This window comes from Trachurus trachurus, assembly GCF_905171665.1.
Source record: "Trachurus trachurus genome assembly, chromosome: 20".
NCBI classification, from domain to species: Eukaryota; Metazoa; Chordata; class Actinopteri; order Carangiformes; family Carangidae; genus Trachurus; species Trachurus trachurus.
The window spans coordinates 19,733,687-19,755,830 of record NC_139911.1 but is presented as its reverse complement, the minus strand read 5'-3'; the positions used below and the strand labels follow the sequence as shown (position 1 = coordinate 19,755,830).

At 41.7% G+C, this 22,144-nt stretch overlaps 3 protein-coding genes across 3 annotated transcripts; 1 reads left to right on the top strand and 2 right to left on the bottom strand.

The window, feature by feature from the left end:
• Window positions 1-1,142: 1,142 nt before the first annotated feature.
• On the bottom strand, window positions 1,143-11,566 carry prtfdc1a (phosphoribosyl transferase domain containing 1a; the record flags this gene model as incomplete). Its single annotated transcript, XM_083995296.1, has 10 exons — window positions 1,143-1,190; window positions 3,327-3,403; window positions 4,576-4,622; window positions 5,022-5,104; window positions 5,781-5,798; window positions 8,462-8,527; window positions 10,679-10,862; window positions 10,947-11,053; window positions 11,409-11,466; window positions 11,559-11,566. The coding sequence occupies 10 exons, from the start codon at window positions 11,564-11,566 to the stop codon at window positions 1,143-1,145; spliced, it is 696 nt and encodes a 231-aa protein (XP_083851422.1).
• A 490-nt stretch (window positions 11,567-12,056) lies between these two features.
• Window positions 12,057-13,798, bottom strand: enkur (enkurin, TRPC channel interacting protein; the record flags this gene model as incomplete). The annotated part of the gene is made up of 5 exons (XM_083995295.1): window positions 12,057-12,230; window positions 12,374-12,517; window positions 12,711-12,967; window positions 13,084-13,229; window positions 13,728-13,798. 5 exons carry the CDS (start codon window positions 13,796-13,798, stop codon window positions 12,057-12,059), a joined length of 792 nt encoding a protein of 263 aa, XP_083851421.1.
• Window positions 13,799-14,502: 704 nt separating this feature from the next.
• On the top strand, window positions 14,503-18,915 carry thnsl1 (threonine synthase like 1). The gene is made up of 3 exons (XM_083995099.1): window positions 14,503-14,614; window positions 14,868-16,270; window positions 17,143-18,915. Exons 2-3 carry the CDS (start codon window positions 14,897-14,899, stop codon window positions 17,950-17,952), a joined length of 2,184 nt encoding a protein of 727 aa, XP_083851225.1. The 5' UTR covers window positions 14,503-14,614; window positions 14,868-14,896; the 3' UTR covers window positions 17,953-18,915.
• Window positions 18,916-22,144: the final 3,229 nt, after the last annotated feature.

Genomic DNA, 22,144 nt, shown 5'->3' with positions numbered 1-22,144 from the left:
TTGTAAAAACACAACAGCCCGAGTGTTTGTTTATCTGCAATTCAGTGGAATTAACTTTTTTTTTTTCTCAGATTTGAGGAATGTCTGATGAAAGAAATACTGGCTTTAAAATAAATTTGACATTTCAAGAGTCCCTCCAGACATAAGACATACTCATCTTGGAATTAGGATGTGTCTGATACGGTTTTCACAAAAGGACTTTAATGACTTGTCATTTCAAAAGACGTCTACTACATCCACGTGGGGGGCCTTTAAGTCTAGACATGATAGACTTGTTTAATATTAAATATAAAATACACCACACGGTGGCCCATAAAATTGGAATAATTTTGTTTTCAAACACATTCCTCTTTTTATTCCTACTATAAAGGTTGATTTAATTTTCAGTGATGTTTGGAAGAGATTGATCAATAAAGTTTTGAGAAGATAAACACTTTATCTATTAAGAATAATTCACATTGTCACGATCATTTTATTAGAAGAGGTAAAAAAAAATGTTATTCGAACTTTCTGGGCAACCGTGTAGATATGTGTCATTTATTGACTGAATGTCGTACAAACTATGTGATTGGATTTCAACACATAACACACATAAGAAATGGTGGTTTTAACATATTCATAGGCGAATTTTCATGTATTTGTCCAGTGAGGCCTGGTTACAGTTGAAAACAAACAGATACAGTCAGCGTGGTGTGGAGACTCTGCCTCGGCCAGCCTGCTGCACCCACTGTGTGTTTTCCATGAGTCAGAGTGGGCGGCATCCAGGCACGAGGATGCCAGCGTCCATAAGCTCTCTCCATCTGTCACCAACGTCCCCTCATGGTGAGCAGCGCTTCTTTCTCTCATTTATCAGTTTTCTTTGTTTGTGTTGCATTTCACCAATATAAAAAAATAATAATGAGGGAACACACAATGAAATAAGTATTTTTACATTTAAGGACATTTAAAAAAAAAAAGTCCTTCCAGATATTTGGGTTGACTGCTTGAAGATACAAAATGTTCCCTTACGTTTAGCACACAAAACACACAAATAGATTAAAGACATGTCAAAGTGAACCTTGGCATGTTGAAGATGACACACAGCACAGGCAGTTCTTTGCTGCTAATGTAAAACTGGGCATAAATTATGGTTTTAATTCCTCTCACACTTTGTACTTCATCTTTCCAGTCTTGCTGATAACACAGATATGCTGAAAGAAAAAGAGGTAAGAGAAAGAAATATTAGCTTGTGTTATACAACGGTAAATCTGCATCATCTATCAATCTCCTCTGAAAATGTTGCATGACAATGTCAAAAATATGTGTTTAAGGTCACCCTGTCCTGTGGGAAATCTCAGCATGTCCTGAGAACTTTAAAATGCTACAGTATATAGCTAGACTATGGAAATATGAACTTTGCAATAATATGAAAGCACGGAAGGTAATCTACAAAGATATGACACTTCCATTAATCTAACTTTGGGTGTACCAGGGGTTCAACTCATATTTCTTGTGTAGAATGAGCAGCGATAAGAGGGGAAGCTTTAACTCTGCCTGGAGGTAAATCTGAGGTCAAGTCTCTGCAGATATAAAAATGACAGAGTTCACATGGGTTTGCACTCACTAATTTCAGACTGATAGAAATATGGCTTGAAATAAAGGGGTGCGACGAGGAAAAAGCAGAGGAAAGGTTGCACTCCTGACCCAAAGCTTGTAGAGGAGTAGGATTGTTTAAAGGACCAGCGAAGCGGTCAGAAGAAAAATAACCAAAAGAGTAGTCAGACATGCTCTCCAGATGAAAAAGGAGTAGCCTATGATTTTTTTTTTTTGCACAATGAAAATAGAAGAAAAAAACAAAATATTATGGTTGATAGTAGTAGCTTTTGTGTTGTTTACGCTGGACATAATTTATTCAGTGTGGCAGATGCCTACAATTCAAGTGACTCAACTGAAAAAAAATGTTAGAAATGCTGACTACACCTTGAACTCGTGACATTTATAGGTCGGTCTGCAGTTTTTTCTCCGCTATAATCAATGTGCAAAAAAAGATCAGGCGATAAGGGCCGGAGAGTGACTTCTGAGAATGTCGACCGACGACCAACAACCGTGGCGTCATGAGAGTTGTGGATTAAGAGGACGCAAAACAAGACCAGGATCTGCATTCATGCTGCAGTGAGAGTGATTTGAGTGGAATGCTAACATAATGCTAACATTCTGACAATGATAATGCTAACTACAACTGGAGCTGATGGGGCTGTCAGTAGTAGAGGAACTATGCAGGATTTTTACCTTAATTAAACAGCTTCAGAGTAATTGTGATGGTTTAATAAATGACTTGTAACTTGTAACAGGGAGAATGGAGGCTCCCTGTCTTCCATGTAGCGTCTCTTGTGTGAAAAACAACTGGCCAAGATGGGGGCCGCCACCCCAGTGTCCAAGCTCTCGTCTCTGCGGCACCCCGTAACCCGTAATTTCTTGTTTATGACAGATACGACTGCACAAATCTACACATCGTATATATAACGTAATGTACCGCTCTATTGATTGCTTTCCTGCTGGCTTGCGCATCCATGCATGTGGCCAGGAGGAGGTTTAGCAAAACAACAGAAAAGCGACCATACTTGCAGAATTCCCCTTTAAACAGGGAATTAGGCAATTCAAAATAATTGGCCAAATGATAATACAAAATGAAGACTGGATGCTAAGAGACACTCATTTCTTGTGATAAGGTTTCATTTTCACAAAATCCCATGTCCATCCATCCATACAAGAGGTCATGAGACATTTCAGTCTTGACCAAAGCAGTGGCACCCATAGAGCCACGCTCATACTGTAGCAGGGCTAAAAATACTGATGTGCTAGTTCTGCCTGGAGGCTTCGTGTAACATCCTGGGTGCCAAGATGAGTTGTCTTCCACTATGACACACTGCATGGGGTAAAATGATAAATTGCCCTGTGTATTGTCAGCTACTTGGTTATTATTAAGTAAATGTTATGAGAAAACGTGACAAGCACTTACAAAGTTCTTTACAGAGCCGACCCAACACTGAGTACAGCTCTGTATGATATTGTTTTGGGTACACACTACTACACCCATTCCCCCCCTTTCACACACTCACAGAAACCACCTGCACAGATTAGAGCTGCTTTTCCTACATGTAAAGTCTCCTCAGGCAGGGAGGATACCTAGTGGGTGAGTTTAGGTTTCAGGGCAGAGGAGTGCGTCTCTTTGATTTGTCTGTGTTTACTCTCCCCCTCCTGTCTCTTTCATCCTTTTTCTCTTAGCTATTCAAAAGGTCATGTGGGGTGTGTGTGCAGCAGCAGTGTCCGCAGCCTCGCTCACTTACATTCAGGTCACGGAAGTATTCGTTGTAGTCCAGGGCATAACCGACCACAAAGCGGTTGGGGATTTCAAATCCAACATCTGTCAGAGAAAACACAGAACAAGTAACATAAAATGCAGAATTCAATACAAATTGAAGCTCAAATAGATCAGTGTTTTACAACTTTACTTCAAGAATAGATGGCTGCTTTAGCAATGCTTCCCATGCAGCAGTTATAATCTTGGAACTTTGTATTTATACATTTCACATTATTAGTTCAGTGTAGTTTGTAGACTTTCCTCATGGGAGCATGATAGAAACAGAGCAAACACCCAAATCTCTTCTAACAACTCCCCTTGCCACATCCACCCACAGGACAACAATGTTGTTTTCCACCACTGGAGACAGCCCATGGTGTGTAAAGGAATTAAGTTTGATAATGAATTATCAGTAAACAGCTATTAATACTAATGCTATCTACACAGCCTAAACTCACAAATAGCTCCTTTGATAATGAAAAAACAAATGTGTTGCTAAGAAATCACATCGGCTTTGAGTAACATCACAAAAACAAAGATGATTCACTGTAGTGATGCAACAATTGCATTACAGTGAAAAACAATTATACTTTAAAAGGATAGTTCAACATTTTGGCAAATTTGCCTATTGCCATAATCCCTATGTGATAGGAGTAGGTTCATTACCTTTAATTATCAGTGCATGTTGTTTTGAGATCTGCGGGGCAGAGACGTGAGCTGCTTGGCAAACACAATGGAGGTAAACTGTACAGGTCTCCTTTCCCTCAAAACACGTCAAATACACAATCCAACAACACCACAACGCTCTTGTGGAGAAGTTGTGACCTGCACATTCACCACACTATGAAATAATCATGTAACATTACAAGACAGTTGTTTTTGAGGCAAACTACATTCCAGACACAGCTGCTGGGTGGAGTGATTTCAAAAGCGCAAGTACTGTAGTTCCGAGTATGTTACATAATTATACATGATTATTTCATAGTGTGGTGAATGTGCATGTCACAACTTGTCCACAAGTGCATTTTGGAGTTGTTGGATTGTGTATTTGATGAGTTTGATGACAGACAGCCAGGGGACCTGTACTGTTCACCTCCATTGTGTTCACTGAGCAGCTCACGTCTCTGCCCCGCAGATCTCAAAACAACATGCACCAATAATTTAAGGCAAATTTGCCAAAATCTTGAACTATCCCTTTAAAATAAATCTGTGTGATTAAAGTCAGGAGTACTTACAGTCCATCAGACACTCAGCCATGTTTGGGACTCTCTTCACCAGCAGACTAAAACACAAACAAATGTTCAATTAAAGGTTCATTTCTCCCAGAGTTACACCACAGGATGATGGAGTAAAACTCTTATCTCTAGTATTTATTTAAAAAGTATGTTTCTATTTATCTTAATTCTAAATACATACGCACCAAAATCCAAAGATGGCACTCGACATATGCTTAGACTTACACTGTGTCACATCCACAGTAAAAGAGGAAATAACTTTCAACACAAGCCGTGTGTGAGGAAAGATGTTTATCTCATGTCTGTGATTTCAGGAGTGCATGGAAACTGCCCACGGACACAAGATAGTGACTGTGGACCAGTGATATCTTCTTCTATAGCGTTCGTCACATGCTTGGCATTTCCACTGGTGGGGAAAAACACAGATGATTGAATCACTGGCTCACCCTGCGACCTTGACCATCTTGGGTTCAAAGGTCTCCACATGCTTCAGAAGAGCCTTCATGGTCTTTCCTGTGTCAACTATGGCCTAAGGGAAGGGAAGAGCAAAGGGAAAGGGGAGAGATGAAGAGGGAGGGACGCGGGATGTTTGAGGAGGAAAATGACACTGAGATATTCAGATCTTTTACAACGTTTTGGATTAAACGCTCTCTTTGTAGAGTAAATACATTATGAGTCAACTCTCATACTATTAACTGGATTAAATTTGTTTTCTGTCTAGTGTTGATTTTCTATAAACAGAGTCAATTTCCACTCTTTATATCACGTAACACTGAACATTCCCCATGACACGAGGATTAAAGACGTATTTGTTCATTCCTGGAGCAGTTCTTTAATTATTAAAGTAAACACTGGCATGATTCATTTATTTGAGGATTTGACAGCATGTTCTAAGAGTAAACACAGCTTGTAATAGTGTGCTAACATGCTCAACTTTTACAACTGAAATATGACCTCGAGAGAAAATGCTTTGGTCTTTTTGTCCATTTGTAGAGCAGAAGACAAAGAGACATGATCCTGACAAACACAATGGCTTTTTAATTACTTAAAAAAGACTAAAAGAAGTTCAAACAAAATACGTCAAAGGCATCAAACAAGGCGGAAATTTGAAGTACATGCTTGACACGATTAATTCAGTTTAAAAAAAGAAACTGCACTGCAAGTCAGAGCAGACGGGAGGAAGATTATTTGCACTCGACACTTACCTCAACAATGAGCACACACTTGGTAACATGTGAAAAAAAAAGAAGAACAGAAAAACACATTAGTAAAACATCACCTTTGAATTATAACACTGAGTGAAAATAAAGGCCGGGTGTTTCTGTGAAATTTACATTTCTTAGAGATGGTATCTATAGCAACAATGTTGGCATTATCTTCAATGCCTTAACAACAACAACAACACAACTCATTCTGTCCTCCACAGTAATGAACATCTGTGTCTACAGTGAGCGAAAGTCACTTCTAAGTATCCGGGTGTTGCACACTTTCCCTGCTGCACGGTTTCAAGTGGCTCCTTGTTCCTGTTGGCAGCGTGTGTGGGGCTCTTTGTGAGGCCGGTGCAGAGTATCTATGGTTTGGAGAGAGCGATCGGAGAGAATGCAGGCGCCCGGCCAAGGCTCCCGGTCTACACCTGTAACGCTGTTACATAACACTCCAGGAGAGTAGACGGAGGGAAAGATAACTGACCTGTCCTACTGCATGCTACAAACTGTAAACATCCCTTTCAGCCAGCTGGACAGCAAACATCCACTGGAAATTATTTGAAGCATTGTTTGGGATTTTATAGTTCTCCCAGGATCCTTGAATTATGGGATTCATGTGATTTTTGTGGCTCTATCATCAACCCTGCAAAAAAAACTTTTCTACTACTTTGTCATGGAGCTAAGACGGTGTTGAGAGAGTCAAGACTGAGGGCGTTTTCACACCTTCAGTTTGTTTGCTCCGGTGCGAATGAGCTAATGGATTTATAGCTCTGTAAAGGTGGCTTCAAAGTGTAGACTAACATGCTCACAAAGACAATGCTAACATGCTGACATATAACATTGTTTACCACCTCAGTTCAGGGTGCTACCATGCTAAAAGATGCTAACAGGCATGAAGCAAAAGTCACTAGTTTTACAACAAGAATTTGGTTACAGCTCATTATCAGGAGGACATGGGTGTGAATACCCTGATAATCCTGATAAAGGGATACTTCACCCAATATCGATAATTCACCAATCATCTACTCACCGTCATGCCAAGGAAGGGTTTGGAGAACTTTCGGAGTTACTACTACTACAAGGCTAAAAACAAAGATCAAATATTTTTTTTCCGAACAACTTTTTCATGACGCGGCTTCAGGACACTTGGGTCAGTACGGACGAGCAGTATGGAGGTATTTGGATGTTTCATAGTGTGTGTTTTGGATGATTCAAAAGTGAGCACTATCTGCCGCCATTATATGTAAAACCCCTTGCCAGCCAGACCCCCCCTGGAACTCCAAAAGTGTTTTGATGACTCCGAATGTTCTCCAAACCCTTCCTTGGCATGACTTTGAGTAGAAAATTTGTGAATTATTGATTGATTTTGGGTGAAGTATCCCTTTAAACAACTGTAATGAACTGTCATTTAATAAAACCAGCAACAACAACGACAAATTGTTATTTCTTTTTGAATATGAACTTGTACTGTAGCTTTCTTTTCTAGGGAGCTGTCACCCAGGCTCCAGTGGCTCCAAATCCTTTTCAGTTCACTCACCATTTTAAATTTATGACTGTGCCGACTTGAAACTCAACTCCTCAGGTTACCATTATAACCCCTGGGGAAACCAGAGAGCCCGTCCATGCCACCTCAGTCTTCAACCTCACACTGACTTTCTCTAGAGGATGTTGTTATGATGCTATGTAAAGCCCTTTGAGACAAACTGTTTGTAAAAACGGGCTATACAAATAAAATTGCCTTGCCTTGCCTTGCCTTGCCTATGCTGTCATTATGTTGCCGTAATTATGGTGCAGATTGATACATTTTAACGGATGTATCAATACCGTTATACCAGCTGTGACTCAACAACAGTTCTGGATTTTTTTTTTTTGATAAAATATGGGACTTTGTGGGAGGTTTGATATTACCATCAAATTGAGAGACTGTAACAAGAGTGTCGAATGATGCAGGCAAAGTGGAGTGATGCATTATTTCCGTGCAAGGTGCCTGTCAGCCTCTGTGTTTTTTTTGTTTTTTTTCACTCTGACCTTTTTACCCACAGTGAAAATGCATCTCGGCTAACAGCGCAAACTGACAGCTCAGTTGAGACAATTCAACATCAGCCTTTTTTTTTTTTTTTAAGTAAACGCGTGTGGGCATATTAGCTGAGTAAGTGAAGTCTCTGTCTCATGCCTATCTCAGAGAATAATGTAGTGAGGAGGGATGATTCCTGCCTTGCGCCTGCAGACTCCCCCAGTCCTCAACGGGGATGAACAGTCAGTAAATCTGCCTGCTGGGAACATTCGTTTGCCTCAAGTGTCTGATTCATGGCCGTGCTGGTGAAGGGCAAACCACTTAAACAAAGTGACACTCACGAAATGCGCACAAAGACGATGATTGTGAGGGGGGAAAAGCTCCAAGAGTTGAAGTTTAAGGAGTGTGTTCTGGTCTGAAGGCGAGTTTGGGACAGTAAAAACATATTTGTGTCAGATTTGCATATTGGCACACAAGCATGTAATTGTTTGTGCTTGTACTTGCAATAAACTCGGGGTATTCAAATATACAAACTCTGGTTGTTGTGTTCACCACCACCCAGTTTGAGTGACAGCTCCCTCTTGAGGACAAGGTAGTTTCTCCTCGCTGAACCTGATTATAAATGAACACTACCCTGTAAGATAAAAGACAAACTTCCCAAACACACCTTTCCACGCAGAATAGACAGATCCCTGCTTCCTATGATGTGCAGGTCCTCTGTTGAGTGGTCATTCTGGGAAGAAGAAGACAATAATGTAAATATGTGTCCTATTACGCAATCATTTTCAATTCAATCATATGGAGACATTGTTAAATTTGTACTTTTTTAATGCACAGTTGCTTTGCAGCAACCATGGGTCACAAGAAGAGCTCTGTCAGATTCAGGAGCTTGTTGATAAATGGTGTTTGATGTTTTCTTAAGAACATGTTGTATCTGATTCTAGGGGTTTCTCCATAATTTGGATTTACTGTAGGATATTCATGACAGAACTATTTGCAGCATTAATTCAAAAGACAAATTCACAAAGGCAGACTTATCATTGAATGTAAAATATTGTCCTTAACATAAGCAGAGCCAGGCCCAGTCTGTCCCCGCAGGAGGCCAGGCTTTGAAGAGCGACGGCTTTGAAGTGGGATTCAGTTGGCTACAGATGCATCACTTGGGCAAGAGGAACAGTGACATGGATGAGGTTCCAGCCCCGGGGGCGGGTCACATGACTCCATCATGACCCGTGAGACTGACTAACAGTGTCATCATTGCTACACTGTCGTCCAGTGGAGTAATGACAACTGCTGAATGCTGCTATGTTGTTTGTTGATGTAATATTGATGATTTGTGTTTGTTTCAAGCTCTATGCGCATGTGTTTCTTTCAATATCTTTTTTCACTTGTGTGTTTGTTTCTGTTTATCTGGCTGGTGAGCTGCTGCATCAATTTGCCCTTACACAGATAAATAAAGTTGTATTGAACAACTTGTGTAGCCCTGTCAACATCCAGTAAGTTTACCTTGCACATTTGGGGAATTAAGCTATTTGCCTTTAAATAAACAATGTGACATTATTATATGAGATCAGTTTGATCCAGGAAGACTAGAAACAATCTATAGTTGAATGTATGCTGTTCTTGTGGGTACTTCAACCTCACTAAGAGCCAATTCTGAAAAAAAAAGGAAAAGTGAATCTTGCCTTTAAATGTGAGAGCAGCAGGACTGTGACCACATGCAGAGTAATATAAATCAGATGGATTTGCGCTGTGCCAAACTACATCACTCTGTCTATCAAGTGACGGTGGTGACAATTGCAAAGTGATGTCACTGTAAACACTAAGCGTTGTAGGAATCCCAAAGTTAATTCCTCAGTTTATAGATTCCAGGTGTTAGACTGTGTCATATGCTGTTTCTCTTGGAAAGAAACATTAAACCAATTACAGAGCTGGTGTTGTCATGATCTGAGCTCTGCGGTTTCTCCACAGTCGATCGTCCTTGAGGTGTCCTGCCTGAGTCTCCTCACTAAACAGAAACAAGAGAGACATCTGGTGGCCGAGCTAAAAGTCAGACACACCCCGGATTTACAAAAGGGATGTTTAAGTGTCTTTGGTGCATTGTTTTATGGCAGTAACTAAGGATTGTTTCATTTCATTATATTGATTAATCATTTGTCTTGCTTAAAAATGATGAAAATATTGATGTCAAGCAATTACACTATCTTAACATTTAAAAAAGCTGGAACCAGTAAATGTATTTTAGCTCAAGAAATAGTGAAACAATTAATCTTTTTTTTATTATTATTCATTTAATTAACTGATTAATTGTTCCATATCTTTTTTTTAAATATATTTTTGACATATTTGCAAAATATTTGGATAAAGATGGAGGATGAATTGCGCTGTGTGGGGACAAAGGAGATCATGATCACTGACTTAAAGGTCCAGTGTGTAAAATGAGGGGAAAACAGTGACATCTAGCATAAATAATTCTATTGTTTATTTATGAGCGTGAAACTCTTGAAACGTGCTCTCTGGTTGGCTGGATTTTCCATTCCGTACAAACATGGCGGCGCAAGATGGCGACACTCTCTAAGCAAGACCCTTGCTGTATGTATATATACCGTAAAAGAAGAATTATAAGGCTATGAAAACCAAACAGATTTTATTCTATAGCGATTATACACTTATACAATTACTGTATTGGTGGTATATTCAGATTTTGCCAATAAACCTTGACAAATATTACACACTGGACCTTTAAATACTTGCAATACCAGGTGCTGCTGAAATAAATGTGATGAGTCATGTTTCATTGGAGGTCAGCTGCTTAATGTCTGATGTGCAAGAACCTAAGATACTACTTACCGACTTGTTTCCATGTATGATGTAGTTGACCTACCAGGTAGCTCTTCAGACGGATGAACTCCACTCGTGTCTCCAGGTAGTTGTTGGTGTTGCGGCCAAGAATTTTGATGAACTCCACTAGATCTGCACAGAACTTGTAGCCCCCCTTCAGGACGCACAGCACCATGATGTTGTTGCCCCCAAAGTCGTCCATGATGTAGCCCGCCAGACGCTCCGTCCTGCAGGAGACAGAGACATCAGGACGAATACAAATGACCAGAAAATAATGAAGTGCCCACTCTGCTGTGTGTTTAACTTTTTACCTGTTCATGATGACCCCATGTGGAATGTAAACACTCTCTATGTCCTCATGGTAGTGTTCTGGGTAGGTGAACAGGTCCAGACTGTAACCTGGCCAGTCATCTTTTATCTGGGACACACAACTCACAGTTAGGCACAGATGTGTTATGTCATTTTTAACATGAAACAGCACTCATTTTCACTACATTCTATTCAAGAGGTGCAAAATGAAAATAATCATGACCATTACATGTAATCCTTGAAAATTGGAAATGTTAGGAGACATCCTATAGCATCAGGGCAACAAAGTGTAGCCACTTCTTCTTCAAATGTTATCTTTCTTTCTACAACAGCTGCACAAATTATGGCAAAATATTAAGTTTACCTTGACCATGGACTGTGGCACAAAATATAAAAACATGACCTTAACTTCTGAACATTACACAAGATATTTTTTTACAAACTAGTCTTCATGTTGAACGTACCACAATTCCTCTTTGCTTCACTGCGTTGTCCATCTGGAGTAGTGTTGATGTGAAAGTGCTGGTTGTTACAAGGGTAAAGGATTGAGATAAGATACAGCTATCAGTGCCCTTCAGTGGAATAAACAGAACAAATGAATGTACATAAACTACATCTCCATCGTCCTCTGAGAAGGTGCAGAATAAAAACTACATGACGTTCAGGCTAGTTGAAACATGACTCATTCACTGCAATCTCAGTCTGCAGATGAACATCCCCTGCTGTGCAACATTTCTAATCTGTTAAGGTCAAAGCATTTCTTACCGTTATGTTGCCGTCTCTCCGAGCGACCATTCAAAATACAAGATGAGGGGGAAGCAAAAACAGAAACTTGTGCAAATAAGTCCTGGTCAGCCACAAGGCCTGTGGGGTCATGCTTAAGTCATTTGCGTAAAAGGACAGCGTTGTTTTAGTCACAGAAAATTACAGGGATAATCAGTTTCATGTGATGCTATGTTGGCATGTGGCCGCATCACAAGCCACTGGGGGAGAATGAAACAAATTGACAACAAATATTTAGTTCATTTCCTATGCTGGGAGTTTTATTCTGACAAAATGATGCTTAAATGTTAATATTCCTAAAGGTAAATTGCCAGTAGTCTCTTTATAACCTAGTCGTCGGCTATCTCGATTGTTTTGAACCTCTCAAAGAGGCTGATGTCCTGCTCCAGCTGCTTCATGGCTCCTTCCAGCCACTGTTTGTAGGATTTGGCTCTCATGGTGTCAATGATGAGGGGGAGGCCCTGGTACTCATGGTGCAGCTTACCCCAGTTCTGCTTCAGGCCCTGGATAACGGACCAAGAGAGGGAAGCCAGTCAGTGCCTCAATTAAGTCATCTTGATAATCCATATATCAGGTTTCAAGGCCTTTGTAGTCTAAACAGCATGCAGGGACAGAACTGCCACCATGCAGCCATGTGTTCAGTTACCTCCAGGAGGACTTTATGCTCTTCTTCAGACAGCTGTGTGTTGGGATCCTGTTGCATTTCTTTCACATACTTGTTATACTCCTCCTCAAACCTCTGCTCTATTTCACGGCGCTCCTGAATGTATTTGGGCACTTTTCCATAATCCTGTGGACAGAAAATGGCAACTTTTGATTATGTTCCCAATAGTCTTATTGAAACATGAAGTCTAGTAATAATGATTGATCATTTTCTCAACGAAGAGAGGAATTTATTGTTGTTTCCTGTATGTGCTACTTATAATCTTGCCTTGGCATTCATGGCAGTTGATTTTAAAATGTATGTTTCACACTTTTCTTACCCTTTTCTTGATGTATTTGGGGACAAGTCCTGAATTTTCAAGGGGCTGCCTGTGTCCCGTGTTGCTGTCCACACAGGTTGGCTGTGGCTTGTTTGGAACCAATGTAGTTGTCTCTATGAAGTCTCCTTTAGTATGAGTGATCATAGGTGGGTCATCTGTCCCTGCAGGAACAGCTGGAACAGCTGGATCAGCTAGATCAGCTGGATCAGCGTTCTTCACAGTGTAGATGTGAGGACCCTCCATTGAGCACCGTGGTCCTGCGAAAACATAAATATGAAGGTAAAAAAAAAATGAATTGAGCATGTAAGACAAGTACTACTGAATGCACACCCACATACTGTACCAATCATATTGTCAGTAGAAAAGCACTCACTTTCAGGCAGTTTGGGCTCTTTTGCATGCTTCTTGAGGTATTTTTCTGGGGATGGCAACTCTACTTTTGCAGGTCCCATTGTTCTCATTGCATCCTTGTTTGACTTATTCTTAAGAGCAACTTCCGGTCGAAACTTGGACATATACCTAAAGAGGCAGCAGAGTAGTACGGTCACTTTATTTTAAAACCATTTATGATACTTAAAAATAAAACAGAAAATCATATGTCTCCTTACACACAATTTTTTTTAGCCCCTCTCCTGTTGCATAACTATCACATAAACCATGTCAGGTGTAAGACAGAAGTAGCAGAGCTTCAAGTAAACAATAAACAGTACAAACTAATTGAAAAGTTGGTGTCTTCTTTCAAATTGTCTTAGACTTCACGTTATGCAGGATTTGTAATGTAAACACTTTTTTTCATTATCAAATAGCCTAATCTTATAATGAAAACAATCATTAGAATAGCTGACACTTCACTGAATGAGGACTGTTTAAAGATCTATGTCTGGTCCAATTTCTTTCTTATTTTCAGTCCACTCTTTTAGCAACTCTTACGATATTTTAAGTGCTCATTAACTAGTAACTTAGGCTATGTGGTGGTGCATCTAACATCACTTGACCAAACCACAGCTGCACACAAACCTCGGAGGCTTTTCAATATGAACCACTTCCTTGGGCAGATGGTTGTAGACGCTCTCGAGACCGTCAAACATGTTGGAGCAGACCGAGAATTAAATATTGATAAAAGACTGGTGACACCGTGAATTAAATTCAGGTATTGACTCGCTAAACTAAACTTACTTAGCTGCTGAGCTAACATTAGCTGGAAATCTTTGGGGACAGACTAAATTTTTTTGACAACATGCTACTGGCTAGTTGCTAGGCAACTCTTCAAATGAAATTGAGTTGCCGCATTTTTTGAGTCACCCCCCTTTTTCATACTGTCTCGGTCGCCCCCCACGACCGATTTAACTTCGACACGACGACACCATATTAGTTTCTTTTATTCTGCCATATCATACATTCTCTACAAACCAGCTGCTATCAAAACAGATTATATATTTTGTCGTGTCTTCAATTTATTTTTATGAATATGCCTCGTGATGTGCTTAATTATATCAGTGGACTAAATTACGAGGTTCTACTGCGTACCTGAACGCAGCATTTCGTCACCCGTACTGGGAGGCAGAGCGATTGGGAGGTTTTGAGATGTGGTTTGTTTGAAACTGCTTTTAATTAATATTTATTTAATTCGATCGATGCAAAGTGAACAAAACACCACATACTTTTTATTTACTTGAATTCTTCTCTATGCAACGAGATGTGGCATTTTCTTTCGCTTCCCACCGTACGTCCCTTGAATGACATCAATTTTGTCCCTCCAGGCTGGCCGTAGTTGTTTGTGTTCCTGCAGAGCTGCAGACTGACCTGACATGTAGTGGTCTTCACCGTAAAAGGCAGCCATGTGGTTAACACAAACTTACTGACATATTCATAATCGAGTTGAGTGAGGAAATTCTCGATTTTACGTGAGTGTTCAATAATCCTAAGCTTATTTAAACGTATGGTGACAGGTTATTTATTCACGTGTCCTGCCTGCAGAACGCAACTAAAGTTGCAGCTTGAGACATTTACAATACAGATCTTTGCTGTACTGTGCATTTACAACGAAATACTGTTGGAGCAAAACCTGATACATACCTACTGCCAACACTTAAATTATACTGATTTATTGGATGATTTATTGTAGATCACCCTGTAACTTTGTTTTTCTCTTTACAGAAGACAGGGCTGTGCCATAAGACTCCTAAATGGGTTTACTGAATGCAAGTAGGCTTTCACTAAGAGCTGTGAGGTGTTACCTGAGTCACTTGCAAACATCAACATCATGGGTTTCCACCAGAGCCGGACCACTGGGTGGCAGGAACATCCTGCTCATGGGCCCTCCTGGAGCTGGGAAGACCACCGTGGGGAGGATAGTGGCCCACAGACTGGGACTGCCTGTCATTGATGTTGATGATGACGTCTTGGAGACAACATGGAAGATGCCCGTTGCCGCCAAACTGGCATCAGTCGGCGGGGAGCGTTTCCTTGAGGAGGAAGGCCATGCTTTGTGTAACTTCTCCGCCTCTGGCTGTGTTGTTTCCCTGACAGGCTCCAACCCTCTCCATGCTGAGGCGATGCAGCACGTCACAGCCACCGGGCTGGTCGTCTACCTGGACGTGGACCGCGAGGACATCATACAGAGACTCACCAGGATGAAGGTGAACAGGATAGTGGGCCAGGAGGCAGGGGTATCCATGAGGGACATTCTGCAGTACAGGAAGCAGTTTTATGAGAAATGGTTTGACGTGCGTGTGCTGTGTGGAACGGGAGACACGGTGGACGAAGTAGCAGAGAAGGTGCTGAAAGCTGTGGAGAGGTATGAAAGGCATACTGCAGAGAGCTTTGTGTCAACCAGGTGTGAGGACGCAGGGTCATCCAATCAGAACACATCCTTCAGTGATGTGGTTGTGGAGGGTCTGGCCACAGACGGAGGCCTCTATGTTCCCAAAAACGGCTTCCCAAAGATCGACGCCCGTGAGTGGCTGAGACTGGCCGACATGTCGTACCCAGAGCGAGCATTAGTTTTACTTGAGAAGTGCATCCACCCGCTGGATGTTTGTGCTCTAGATCTCAGAACAATGGTGTTCAAGGCGTACGGTTCAAACTTTTCTAGTGAGGCGGTCGCCCCTGTGAAACATCTCCAACATAATCAGTATGTTCAGGAGCTGTTTCACGGCCCCACCGCCTCCTTCAAAGACCTGGCTTTGCAGCTGATGCCCCAGCTCTTCGCCCACTGCCTCCCACCCATGTGCAACTACCTCATCCTGGTGGCCACGTCCGGAGACACGGGCAGCGCGGTGCTCAGTGGCTTCGGCGCTCTCAGCGAGGCTGATAGACACAGGACCGGCGTGCTGGTGTTTTTCCCAGAGGAAGGGGTGAGCGAGATTCAGAAGCTCCAGATGACCAGCTACAAAGAGGGCAACGCCAAGGCCGCCAGCGTCCTGTCAGACTTCGACTTCTGTCAGAGAACCATCAAGAGGATGTTTGGAGAGTCCGGGCTGACGGGTCACCTCGCCGTGGAGTACGGCACCGTCCTCAGCACCGCCAACTCCATCAACTGGGCACGGCTGCTGCCACAGGTGGGTTCATGATCCATGACTATAGGATGCAGGGAACAGGTTTCTTTGGATTTTTGGAAATTTGGAAATGAGGGAAATAGCTGCAGTAGAAGGAAGAACATGAAACCTGAAATTGAAGAAATTCAAATCATAAAAAAAAAATGTAATATGTCAGGACTAGAAATATAGGTTTTCCAAGATTTATTTTTACAACCCACAAAAACTGATCAATTAAATGTTATCCAGTTTTAATTTAGCTGTAAAAAGTGTAGTTCTGGGGTAGAAACAAAGTTTAAAAAAGTAATTTGCATCTCACATGCAAATGTGGCAGCTGGCAGAATGCTGTTACCTGTGTTATAAGAACTGACATTTTTAGTCACAATAATGGAGTAAATGATTCTAAAAGATTTTTTGTTTTGCATTGAGCCTCCTTTAATTTGGAATTCAGTGTTTTGTTCTTGTGTCAGGTTTTCTGTTTCCTGCCACTAAATGTTGATCCTGTATTATTTATGTTTTATTTTTGTATTTTTGGGGCTTTTTTGCCTTTGATAGGATAGAGACACAGGAAATAGGGAGAGAGAGAGGGGGAATGACTCGCAGCACCGGGGATTCGAACTGGGGTCGGCTGCAGTGAGGACTAAAGCCTCTGTGTATGGGGCGCCTGCTCAACATAGTGAGCTATACGTTGCCTCCAGTGGAACTATGATATATAATATGTGGTCTTGTGGCATTGTTAAATGTTTTCCATCTGTTTTGATTCATTTTCCCTTTATCTGAAAAACAAAATGCAGCTTGTTCCAGTGCAGTTCTACTTTAAAAGTAATGTCCTAGGATAAAGTTTTTGTCAGGCAGCAGTGCACTTTTATTTTTGTTAACTTTAATTCCTCTTGCAGGTGGTGTACCACTCCTCGGCCTATCTGGATCTGTGCAGGGACGGTGTTATCAAGTTCGGGGAGCCCATTGATGTTTGCATCCCCACTGGTAACTTTGGAAACGCCATGTCGGCCGCGTACGCCAAGCAAATGGGCATCCCGATAAGAAAAATCATCTGTGCGTCCAACCACAACCGCATCATCACAGACTTTATCACCACAGGCGAGTACGATCTCCGAGGGAGACCGCTGATGCTGTCCCACTCCCCGGCTATAGATATCCTGAAATCCTCCAACCTGGAGAGGTTTATCTACCACGTCTCAGACGGAGACGGCCGCCTCGTCAAGGACCTGTTCACACGTTTAGACGGACAGCAGCACTTTCAGGTTCCTGAGCCTCTCCTTGGCAGGATACAGCAGGAAGTGGCGGCCGGCTGGTGCTCCGAAGACGACTGCCTGGGCGCCATCCGGAAGGTTCACGCGCAAACGGGCTACGTCATGGACACACACACCGCCGTGGCTAAAGTCGTGGCTGACAGGCTGCAGGACGGTTCCTGCCCCGTGGTGCTTTGTTCCACCGCCCACTATGGGAAATTTGCTCCTGCTGTGTTCAAAGCTTTACAGATCCAAAATATCCCAGACGATCCCGTGGAGCAGCTGAAGACGCTCGGCTCGACCGCGTCCAGGCCGGAGATGCACAGAGACATGATGAAATGCCTGAAGGAAAGTGAAAGTGGCAGGAGGGGACACACTGTTTGTCAGGCAGAGTACAGTGTGTTGGTGGAGGAGGTGGAGAGTATGATACAGGACTCCTTCCTGAAAGTTATGTAGAAATATTTCATCTTTTACAAATTGCCAACTTAAATAAATATGAATTAAATGAGACTTAAAGGGATAGTTCAACATTTTGGCAAGGGTTAGGGTTTTGCATGAATTTACCTAGAAAACAACTCTGTCTCGTGACGTTCCGTTATTATCTGATAGTGTGGTGAATGTGCAGGTCACAACTTGTCCACGGGAGCGTATTTAGGGTTAGGGAAACTAAGATATCCCATTAACCTCCATAGTTTCGCTCTGAGCAGCTCACAACTCTGCTCCGCCGCTCTAAAAAATAGCTTGCACCGACAATTAAAGGTAACAAACCTACTCTTAAAACTATAGGGATTTTTTGGGCCAATTTGTCAAACTGTTGAACTATCCCTTTAAGAATATTTACAAACGTTATATAATTTATTTTTTCCAGAATGTATCATGTTATCTGCCTTCTTTCATTTCCAATAGAAAAAAAATCAAAGAAATGCCAGGTATAAGCAGATGTGGTCATAAAACTGACATTTTAAATGGCCCAGTCAGCCTGAGGCTGCAGGGATGGGGAACACATTCACTTTTATTACACTGTAATAGAGCTCCAAAGTGTTTTCTGCCTCAGTTTAAAGCCTATTGATTATGCAGCATTTCTTCACATCATTATCTGGGGGTGCTGGTCCACTAGATGGGGATGTCTGCTCAGCCACTGCTGTGCTGAGTGGGAGCTCTGGTGCCAGCACTTGAGCAACAACAACAACAGTTTATGTGTTTTGCTCTGAGGCAAGTCAGAAGAGCAAATAAAGCAGTAACGTGTGATTTTAAAATCAATACCTGCAGTCAGGGAGATAATTATGTCCTTAAAGTTAATTGTACACTCAACTGTGAATTATAACAGCCTATAGTTTCTTTATTCAATCTTTAGTATCTTTATACTCACCGTGTCCTTGATCATGTCATGATTTTGGTATTACTAATTGGAAAATTAAATCTTTATATACATCAAAATGTCCCACTTGTTTTCCTTATGATGAAATGCTTTCCCTGCTGCTGTAAATAAAAGCTTAGGGCCACAAGGAGTCTCAGTGCAACAGTTGATCTCAGTGAAGCTCACAGTCCAGCCATTTCCAAATGAAGCTCTAGTAGGAGTCCCATTGTTCACTGATTGTTTTAATTTCTTGTGAAGCATCACCTCTCACATCTTTAACAAGTAGGTTGAAATACTCAATTAAGATGATGGAGTGTCAGCTGGTTGCAGCCTTTTATCCATTTGATTCTTCCCCACTGTCTGTAACAAAACTGCACTGTCATTTCTAATCATCATGGGTCCAGTTCAATAACATGTGATCTGTCAATGCCAGGACCAAAATACATCCTTCCATCCATCGTCTATAGAGATTCTACATGGAGGTTCGTTGGGGGCTGGAGTCAGACCCATTGGACATGGGGTCAGTGGTTCCCAACCTTTTTTGGCTTGTGACCCCATTTTGACATCACAAATTTCTGGTGGCCCTGCGATCAATCAAGATGCGCCAGCTCAGATATTTTTATATGCTGCATTTTTTTTTAACTCGAGGATAGAATGCAGTTGTTTAAGATTGTGTGTGGTGTGATTAATCAGAATTTTAAAAAGTATAATTATTAGTTAAAAATATATATTTATCAGTGATTTTTTAAAATCAATTTCAGGCGTCCCCATTTGAATTTCAGGCGACCCCACATGGGGTCCCGACCCCAAGGTTGAAAGACACTGGGTTTGGGCAATACAGAGTCACCAATCCACCCATTGTACATGTCTTTGGATTGTGGGAAGAAGTCTGGGAAACAGGAGAGAATCTACGCAGGAATATGGAGAGCATGCAGGCCCTGTCCCAGGAATTGAACCCCAAAACTCTTCCTACGTACCTCTGCGCCACTGTGCGGCCCCAAAGTTAAAATACAATGGCAAAAGGTGCAGCGAGCCACTCTGTATTCACAGTGCACAGGTTTAACAAACAACACAGACTTGAAGTACACCTCCAGAGGTGGTCTCAGGGCACCGAACTGAGACCGCTCTGTGAGAGGTGGCCTGAGTTTAGTCCGCTTCAGACACACTGTGTTGGCAACACCGCAGGCTGTAAACATGATAGAAACTGTCTGTGCTAAATCACTGAGCAGTGCAACGGCCAATGGGAAAACTCCAATTCTCAGTAGTGTAACATTTGGCTGAACGGTTTAAATATGTTTAGTCAGTCAGTCAGTGACATCTGTGGACCGGACTCCACTGTTGAGTCTGGCCAAAAAAGACTGTTAATTCATCTCCTTAGAGAAAAATTGTGTGAATTGAATAGATGACATATTGTGAAATAAGTCAGATGAGAGGACTGATACCATTATCTAAGTCTTAAAGCCATATACAGTATCAGCTGATATCACAATGTGGAGCTATGTGTGAATGGCAGTTGATATGATTAAAATGGCAAGTTTTACTGCAGCTGGAGATAAGAAAAAAATATATTTTTTTAAATAAGTGAAATTCCTGTTAGTGTACACTGCAGAGGGAGGGGCTGAAATTTCAGCCCATGTTTCCTCCTTCCTGACTTCACCAACAAGGAAGAGCACTGTGATCCCAGAAACAGTGACCCGGGCTCCTGCTGTTACCTCTGCAAGGGACAAACAAGGAAATGAAATCTCGGCCTGAAGGAGAAACTGAACCTTTGTGAGGCAATTCCTGAACAGGTGTTTTTAGTTTCACTCTGGAGATGTTTAACTTTGACTGGTGATAAAAAACTACTTTCTAAATGTTTCTCTGAGACATTGTCCTCTCATTTTCATATACAGTTTCTGGAGAAAATGCACAATACTTATTAGTCAGACAATGTTTAAATAATAAATATGGTAGATTTGGGGATGGATAGTTTAAAGGAAATTAGTAATTATGTGAATTTTGGTGACAAAGACACTGATGTCTGTACATTGGGCACATTGCTCTTTTCTGCCAGACATCTGTCAGAACTAAAATGATATGCACTGATACAGAACAGGTGTGGAGTGGGCCTGAGGGTAATTTTTCACCCTTTGACGTCACACCATTTATAACGGAGGAGTCCAGAAATGAATTCTGCCTCTGCGGCCATCAGTCGAGTCATTTAAATCCATGTGCTGCCTCAGCAGCAGCAGCAGCGGCGGCGGCAGCAAGGAGAGCAGGGAGGAAGATAAGTTTCATAGATCTGCAGGATTGCTTATGACTGCAGTTGTGAAAATAGATGGAAAGTCAGGCCAGATTTGACAAAGCACTTTGGTAGCATGCTCTCTGATCTGGATCACTGTCGCTCTGCACCTTTACCAGAGCTGAGGAGGGAAGAGTTTGTCTTTTGTTTAACTCATTATCGCTGAATCTTCGGGTTTAATGTGCTGTAATAATGTTGGTTCTTTACGAGCTCCCACTGGAAAAATCACTTAAAGCAGAAGTAAGTGATATATTTGTGTTAATATAAGTCTTAAATAGTTATATCTTCCGACAGCAATCACTTACATAGAGTGTTTGGACTGAAACACGGGTCTCTCAGTCCCTCTGCTCTGCTCTGAGCCGAAGAGAAAACATTTATCGTATCCTACAGTTTTTATCCAATGAGGAGAGAGAACGGCATGCAGGGCTGTGTGTGCAGCCAAGGAACGCCGTGAATGTGGCGACGTAGGGACGAGGACTGTTATGGTGCGTTCAAGGAAACTCGTATTTTTCCGACCGTGAAGTGGTACCAGTTCGATCTGGTACATAGACTGTACAAAAAGACGTACTGGTACGATTTCACGGGTCGGAAGTTACGAGTGACCGTTATAGTGACTTTCACCGGTAAAACAGGTCGGAAAAACACGAGTGGGTTGCCTGGAACGCTACAAAGTCGTAAGTTGTGACTTGAAGCTGTAATTTATGATTTCAAAAGCCTGCCTGGAACGCAGCATTAGCGAAAACGACCGGATCACTCACTTCTGCTTTAACTGTATTCTAAACTTTCACTTTCTCAAATATAAATCGAGTTCAAATAAAATGCAGCATATAAAAATATCTGAGCTGGCGCATCTTGATTGATGGCAGCAATCATGTGCAGTCACATGATCGCATGGTCGCCAGAAATTTGGGATGTCAAAATGGGGTCACGAGCCAAAAAAAGGTTGGGAACCACTGTGTTAAGGTGAAGCCAACAGGTCGGACCCCAAAGGCAGATAGATAAACCAGGGG

Bases quoted from the DNA above. Each gene is read 5' to 3' on its own strand.
- thnsl1 (XM_083995099.1), top strand. From the start codon at position 14,897: ATGGGTTTACTGAATGCAAGTAGGCTTTCACTAAGAGCTGTGAGGTGT. The intron at 16,271-17,142 runs GTGGGTTCATGA...TTCCTCTTGCAG, and splicing joins GGGCACGGCTGCTGCCACAG to GTGGTGTACCACTCCTCGGC.